At 37.7% G+C, this 8554-nt stretch overlaps 1 protein-coding gene across 1 annotated transcript in view; it reads left to right on the forward strand.

Annotated features, from left to right (window-relative positions):
• Positions 1–4811, forward strand: part of foxo1b (forkhead box O1 b) — a 25596-nt gene extending 20785 nt beyond the window's left edge. Inside the window, exons 2-3 of the mRNA XM_016482977.1 lie at positions 2188–2379; positions 3283–4811. Of these exons, the coding sequence (XP_016338463.1) occupies positions 2188–2379; positions 3283–4437 (1347 nt within the window). The 3' untranslated portion in view covers positions 4438–4811. The remainder of the gene's footprint in view (positions 1–2187; positions 2380–3282) is intronic.
• The last annotated feature ends 3743 nt before the right edge of the window (positions 4812–8554 follow it).

Raw genomic sequence — 8554 nt, forward strand, 5'->3', positions numbered from 1 at the left:
TCAGCTATTAACATTGGACAGAATTTTAATATCCAGGCATCCGTATTTTTTCAGTGTCTGTGTCTTTCTTTATTTCTGTCTTTCTCTGTGTCTTTCTCTCCCTCTCTCTCTCTCTCTCTCTCTGAGTGTCAGGGTGGAGTGAGGCTGTGCTGTGGGGGTTCTGTTACAGTGCAGACAGACGCCAGACAGCCCCATACGTTATTACTCTCCCTGTGTCTGTTTGCAAGGGTCTGTCAGCAGTACTGGAGAGGCTGTCCTCCTCTACACACACGCACAGACACACAGCAAACTCATCGACCCCGTCCCTCTCAGCAGGAAAACATTCCCGCTGCCCCGCCTCTACCTCAACACACCCTCCTCCTCCTCCTTCATGACTCAATGCCTACTACCTCCCTCTGTCTCCACCACTTCACTTTCCATACTGGTACCTCTCTTTCTCATTTTATCTCTATTCCTCCAGTTCTTCCTTTTCCTCTCACTCAGCATCCTTTCCTCCATTCTGTTTTCCCTCATTATTCTTATTCTAGGAGGGCCAGTTAAACGGGTCAGACAGAAGATCAAGAACGTGTGTTTCCAGACCCCCCTGCACACTTACTCATTCACCCTGTTCAAATCTATGCAGGCATTTTCTTCGCTGATTCTGTGATGTAGAAGCCGCATTTCCCTTGACTTGACCTCTAAGGTCATGACCTTCAGCATAAAAGGTCGGAGGTAACCTCCTGCTGACCTTCTTCTGGGGCTTGAGCCTCTGCTTTACCTCTTCCGACCACTTTACTTCCTGCTACACAGGAAACAGACTGTTCATCCCTCCAGTAAAGCGACACTTGATATTTTTTTTGTCACTTCTTGTAGTACATTGTTTATTTAAAATGTAGTAATGCATAAATACTTAATTTGTTTGGACCAATACAGTCAAACTGTTTCAACTGTTAAGAGTTGATTTAGTAAGTCTTCCCACAAAGATTTTTGAATGTTTTAGAGACACATAATCAATACGAATATAACCAGCAACTCTTCCCTTTGAAAGATCCAAAGTGTTTTTACACATGGATCCATGTGGTCTATGTGTATGATGGGGGAAACGGTTCTTTTTTCTTTTGTTTTGTACATTACTTGAATTATACTAAAACAGGCTTCTGATGTTGATGTTGGATAGGTTTTATTTTTACTATCATAGACGTCAATACCTCTATTAAATGTATTTATTTTTTCTATTTCTGAGGATAAAAATGAGTAATTATAGCCATTTGTCATTATATACTTATATTATTTTTAATGTCTGTTGTTAATCGTTTATTAATTACAATTTGACAATTCACTTAATTTGAAAACCCTTCAATCATCAGACATTCATCACACAACACCATTAATAAATGTCACATTTACTCTTATTTTTACCATCTTGAAATAACTCAGTTATGACCTTTTGTAACTCTGTTAATTTTTAACTTCGTTATTATGATATACTGAGTTTGTCCATTATCCTCTTCTAAAAGTCTGTATTGTTTACTTTTTTCTTCTCAATGACAGTTCAGGCCTAAATTATGTCACTTTTCTCCAAAGGAATCACAATAAGAGTTAAGCTAGCAAAGTGTTTGCAAAGTGTTTGAGACTTTTAAATTGTACTGTGGTAGTCTCGCTTCTTTTTCTTAGTAGATGAAGGTCTGGTCAGGGTGTGAATGGAAAAACCGAAGCAGACAAAATATCATTAGCACAGGATGTGCGTGTGTATACGTTGAGTTCAGTGTGTGCCTCCGAAAAGGACATGACTAATACAGTTCTTCCTCTGCCAGCTAACTGGCTATTCCTCTACTTCATATTGTCACTAGGCTCTGAAAAGACTGTTTGTATCTGCAATTGTGTGCATATGATTTGGTAACATAAGATAAAGTGATATCTGTCATTCTTCAAACACACAAACACCCTCACAGCAACTTGTCTGTCAAAATAGTGTCTGTTTTATCAATCAAAATGTGGTTTATCTCGTGTTTCAATACTACTGCATTTATTACAGTACAAAAGCAAGATATTATGTGTTAAAATCTTTTTTATTGGGTAAAAGCAAGATATTATGATATTGATTGGACAATCGCAGGTCATTTCCACTTCTTGTGAATGGTTTCCAGTGAGACATCTATACTCAGATTTTCATGTTCTCATCCTGTTTGCTCTCTCTCTCTCTGCCAGAACTCAATCAGACACAATCTGTCCTTGCACAGTCGTTTCATGCGCGTCCAGAATGAAGGAACGGGGAAGAGCTCGTGGTGGATGCTGAACCCAGAGGGGGGAAAGAGTGGCAAGTCTCCACGCCGGAGAGCCACTTCCATGGACAACAACAGCAAGTTCACGAAGAGCCGCGGACGAGCAGCCAAGAAAAAGGTCAGTTGAGGAGAAAACACTCTCTGCTTGCTCACTAGGTGCAGATTCACTGTGTGCCAAAATATGAATGAGTTGATTTGAACTGCTGCAAACATCACTCAACATAAGGCTTTTGCAATCAATTACACAGTTTATATATTCACACATAAAAAAAATCTTGTCTTTGATTTCTCTGTGTCAGATGTAAGTGGCACATTGCAACGCCTTATCTAAATTGTTCACATTTTAATTAATAAAGTTGTCAACACAGAAAAACATAAATTATGGTACATTATGACATGCCTTTAGTCAATGAGCTCCCCATTTCTATTTTTGATGCACTTCAAGCTACTTTATTTTGCCTGACCACCTGAAACAGAATAAATTTTTTACAAATATAATGATGTGAAATGCATTTATTTCTTTAAATGTTTTTTGTTTGGTTTGGTTTTTTTTTTTTTTTTTCATTTTTTATTTCATTTGTTATATATTTTTGTTTATATTTGCGAAGTCAATTGATTATGGTTCTGGTCTCTGGACTATTAAATAAAATAAATATATAAAAATGAATGAATGAATGAATAAATAAATAGACAGTTTAATTAAAATAAAAAATATTAATTATAATAATAATTAAAACATATTTATACAAAATTTTATTGGTGCAAAATTAATGTGTACAATTATTTCTCTATTCCAAAACAACAGAATTTTTTTTTCTCCATTGAAATTCAGTTTAAAAATAATGCATGGCCTCAAACCCCTGATCTTCTGAAAATCTGATTGGTTTGTGATCAATTTGATCAGATGATCCATAGTTGTGCCACTTCCAGTGAAGACATTGTGTAAGAATGACTTACAGCAATATATCTGAACAGTGATGTGTTACAGTTGGTTTTCATGGCTCTTCTTTTGCATCTGTAGATGTCGATGCAGGGTGGACTGGATGGTAGTTCTAACAGTCCTGGTTCTCAGTACCCAAAATGGCTCGGCAGTCCCAACTCTCACAGCAATGAAGACTTTGAACCCTGGACCACCTTTCGTACCCGCGCCAGCTCTGATGCCAGTACACTCAGCGGCCGTCGCTCACCCTTCCTACCTGAGGAGGATGAGGCTGGTGAGGTTCCCATCGGGTACCCAGGCACCAAACTGGGTGGCCCCCTCCCCAGCCTGTCCGAAGTGGCGGGTCACCACGGTTCTGAGAACGTGATGATGGATAATATCTTAGACAACCTCAACCTCATCTCACCCAAAAATAACACCCAGGGCAGCCAAGACACCCAAACTGCATTGTCTTCGCCCATGATGCAGGGTAGCCCTGGGTACCCGTCTTACAACTCTCCCAGTATGGGTCCTCAGCCCCAAGTTCAGCAGGACTACCGGAGGTGCCTGTATGGACAGGCCGGGATGAGCGGACAGAGTCCCATTGCCATACCGACTTTATCAGACAGTCAACCAGGAGGCTACGGACCCTTCGTGAGTCAGTACAACTGTGCCGCAGGGCTGCTCAAAGAGCTGCTGACCGCAGAAGCCGATCCGAGAGGGGACATGATGCAGCCTTTAGAGTCAGTGGGGTCTGGAGAAGGGCGACGGGGGCTACCTAGCTATGCTAGTCAGGGACAAATGGGACAGGGGGGCAAAATGATCACGCATCCTCACCTGCATGGGCACCCGCGCTTGCTTCATCAATTGCCATCACCAGCAATAGGCATGAACGGCTGTGCCCTGTTGCCCCACGGGCATCCTGTTCGCCTCGGTAACATGAAGCTACAACCACACCTGCCTCATCATGCTCAACTGGGAAGAGGCGGAGGCGAAGCCAGGATGCCAAATTACTCCAATGGCAACGGTTTCCACAGGCACGGACCGGGTCCTCACCACCATCACAGCCACCCGGAGCGGCTGCCCAGTGACTTAGATGACATGTCGATCGAGCAGCTGGAGTGTGACGTAGAAACCGTCCTTCACGACACGCTCATGGACGGCGATGCTCTGGACTTCAACTTCGACCCCATGAGCAGTCAACAGAGTTTCCCACATGGAGTCAAGACCAACACGCATAGCTGGGTATCGGGATAAACACCTTATCTACTCAAACATATACACATTGGTGAGGAAGGCTGTTTTTGATTTATAATATGAATTAATCATAACAAATGTGTGTGAATATATATGTAAATATGTCATAGACATATAGCAGGTCAATCAACAGTTGACTAAAGCAGACTGAATGCTGTAGGTCATACCAAAAGGCTACACATACAAGAGAGATTACAAGCTTACATTTCCTTCCCATCTGCAAGGACTCAATTATTAAAAGTCTAAAATAAAACAATTACGAATGAAAATAAAACAAAAGTAAAATAAATAAATAAATAGATTTTTGGCATCATTGAAGCCCATCTCCGCACAGTTGCGGCTTTATTTGCCGTAATTCTGTCTTTATTTCTCACAATTGCACCTTTTTTTATATATGTATGCCTATATATCTTGCAATTCCAATTTTGTTTTCTCTCAACGCGGAGTTTATCTCTCACAATTGTGACTGTTTCTCGTAATTGTGAATATACAGTATATCTCACAACTCCAATTTTAATTCTCCTTTCTCGTAGTTGTGATTATATATCTTACAATTCTGATTTTATTTCTCACAATTGCAACTTTATTTCTAGTAGTTGTGACTACAGTAAGTAGTCAAGCGAAATGCCTATTACTGACACGTGTACTGCCACCTACTTTATTTCTCACAGTTTTTACTATATATCTCGCAATTCCAATTTTATTTCTCCCAAATCTCAATGTATTTCTCACCATTGTGACTTTTTCTCGTAGTTGTGACTACAGTAGGTAGTCAAGCGAAATGCCTATTACCACTGCATGTATCGCTGCCTACTTTATTTCTTGTAGTTGTGACTATATATCTCACAATTCCGATTTTATTTCTCCCAATTATGAATTTCTCACAATTGTGACTCGATTTCTCGTAGTTGTGAATATAGATCTCGCAATTCCAATTTTAATTCTCTTCTGAATTTATTTTTCACCATTGCGACTTTATTTCTCGTAGTCGTGACTTCTCATGGTTTTTACTATATATCTCGCAATTCCAATTTTATTTCTCCCAAATCTGAATTTATTTCTCACCACTGTGACTTTTTCTCGTAGTTGTGACTACAGTAGGTAGTCAAGCGAAATGCCTATTACCACTGCATGTATCGCCGCCTACTTTATTTCTTGTAGTTGTGACTATATATCTCACAATTCCGATTTTATTTCTCCCAATTATGAATTTCTCACAATTGTGACTCGATTTCTCGTAGTTGTGAATATAGATCTCGCAATTCCAATTTTAATTATCTTCTGAATTTATTTTTCACCATTGCGACTTTATTTCTCGTAGTCGTGACTCGTGACTATATATCTTACAAATTCCGATTTTATTTCTCCCAATTCTGAATTTATTTCTCACAATTGCAACTTTATTTCTTGTGTTGTGACTACAGAACATAATCAACCAAAATGCCTGTTACCGCCACCTACTTTATTTCTCGTAGTTGTGACTATACAGTATATCTAGCATTTCCAATTTTATTTCTCTGAATTCTGACTTAATTTCTCACAATTGCAACTTTGTATATCTCATATAAAATAGAAAAATTACTGACATGACCGATGTTATTTTAGTTCACTATTACAGTTTTCTCTGTTCTCTCTCTCTGAAGTGTGTGCATGCACCTCATGAACGGTTTACCTCAAGTCAGAACTTCTGCAACCAATCAGCAGAGGCCAGTGAATGGTCATTATTTACTGATTTACAGTACATTGTTCCAGTCCATGATTGTCAGGAATCATCATAATCTGCTTTTTGCTTGTGGTTAGTCAGAGTGTAAATATTGAAGCTGGCTAATCAAAAATAGTCACGTCAAACACTCACAGACATTTGAGATTGTTTTGTATATTTATTCAGGGCAGATGTGTGTGTCATATAAACTGGAGTGCTGTGTAATGTCTGTTGTAGTCTGCATTACAGTTATCTTTGTCATTTCAGGGTGCTGAATGAATGTGTTTTGTACAGAGATGTATATTTTTGTTGTACTGATGGGATGGTAAATGAAATGTTTATATTTGTACAGTTGTAAGCTTCTTACAGGTCATTTTAAATACTCTTCAATAACCCCTCCCAGCTTATAAATGTCTAAAAAAAATCCTTTATTGTGGCCTTGTTTGCTGTATATATAACATAGATTTTCTCAAACTGCTGGATGAAATTCTTTCATTGTATATAATGATATGTACTTTGTGCCTTCCCCTCAAGTATAACCCCAAGAAAACTTCATGATATTCATGATTCAAACATTCATATTTGTATAATAATAATAATAATAATAATAATAATGATTTTTACCTTGGAAAATGTACCTTTGAAAACATTTTATAATATTTTCCTTTCTTTTCCCCCCCTCTTTTGTGATATTTTTAGAGTAAACTAATTCTTGTATTTTGAAATGGAACTCTAAAATCCACATATCTTGGCACAAGATATTTTCATCATCCTGGATAATTTTATTTATTTTTTGTCATTGACCAGTTAAACATAATGGCAAAATTAAACAAATTTAAAATGAGCTATGCTGGGATTCTAGAATCCTCAGAAAAGGTCACTGGAAGCCACATTTACTTAAGACTAATTTTGCATCTGTCTGAGGGCATCAGGCTAAAGGCCTCTTAAAATGTTTTTACATTTATGTATTTGACAGAAATTATCTGAAAATTTTGTGTAATTTAAGATTTTTCTCTGTGTTCTTGTCTTAATGTTGTACATGCGCACACACACACACATCTACAAAATATTTAATGCATTGAGATTTCTAACCTGTGAGATTTTCTATCCAAGCAGTGAGGTGTACCATGAAGGTTTGTAAATTATACAGAATATTTTAAACATGTTCATATATTTTTAACAGATATAAAACAACAATCTGCTTTTTGTAGTAATTTCAGACTGCCTATGATTATTCAAAGTATGCTTTTGCTTGTTTGTGTCTGTTATCTAATATCTGTATATAATAATAATTATGTGTCACTGACTGAGTTTTTTCTGGTCTAGATTTTTTGGATCTTTTGACATGTAAATCGCATTGATTTTGTCTTATTTAATCATCAGAAATGTCATTTGTTTTGACTCTAATTTCTTAAAAATTTGTCTCAAATGTGTTTGTGAAGTTGTTGTTTTTTTTTTGTTTTTTTTTGCTGATTTTAATGTTGTCTGACGTGACCTAATTGAGATGGGAGATGTTTTCCCACTGTAGCCAGTTGTACATTAGAAGCATACACTCATCGTACAGTCTTTGTCAGAACCACATGCTTTTTTTAGACTAGTTCTACATGGAGGAAGTGCCTATTAATATTGTAATGTAAACAGCGACAGAAATTGATTTTAATTTAACAAAAAGTAAAAGTTGCAGCTGTTATATGAAGCCATAATTGTATATAAAGGTGTAAATATATGAACTAAGAGTCTGTAATTTTTTTTGAATGCTGAGAGCAATCTGTTTGAATTTGTGTATTGTGTATCACATGTGTTATGAGTTTGATGGGTGAGAGTGTGTACAAGTGAGTCTGATATTAATTTACAGAACAGTGTCCTCACAGGAAATTTGCTCAAAATGGCTAATTGGCATCTGATGTTGTTAGGGGTCCAGAAGAACGTGTATGAAACTAGAATTGCATATCAAGAAAAACGAGTGCTTTCAAAGGCATGTTTTGCTTCATTTCTGTTCGTCACACAAGAATCAACAGTCACTGTGCAGTTACTTTTATGTAAGGAAGACTAGACCCATCACAATTAAAGTGCCCCTATTATGCCTTTTCGAATATTACCTTTCATGCAGTGTGTCATGTAGCTGTATGTGAACATAAACTATCTGCAAAGCTGTGAAGCCGACAGTGCACGACAAATAAAGTTATTGTCTATCAAAAAAAAAAAAGTCGGCTCGCAATTGCCTAAGCGAGTCGTCAGGAATTCGAATCTTATTCTGTTACGGCTGTATGTCACGAAGTAACACATTTGCATAATGTCCGCCCACGTTCTACGTCGCCAACTTGCCCGCCCACAAACAGTAAAATTTCCGTGTGGTTAACATCATGTCGAGAAGACGCTGTATCCTACGCTGTGAGAGTAAATTTGTTTTATCTA

Source organism: Sinocyclocheilus anshuiensis, unplaced genomic scaffold (assembly GCF_001515605.1).
Source record: "Sinocyclocheilus anshuiensis isolate Anshui unplaced genomic scaffold, SAMN03320099.WGS_v1.1 scaffold437, whole genome shotgun sequence".
Classification (NCBI taxonomy): Eukaryota; Metazoa; Chordata; class Actinopteri; order Cypriniformes; family Cyprinidae; genus Sinocyclocheilus; species Sinocyclocheilus anshuiensis.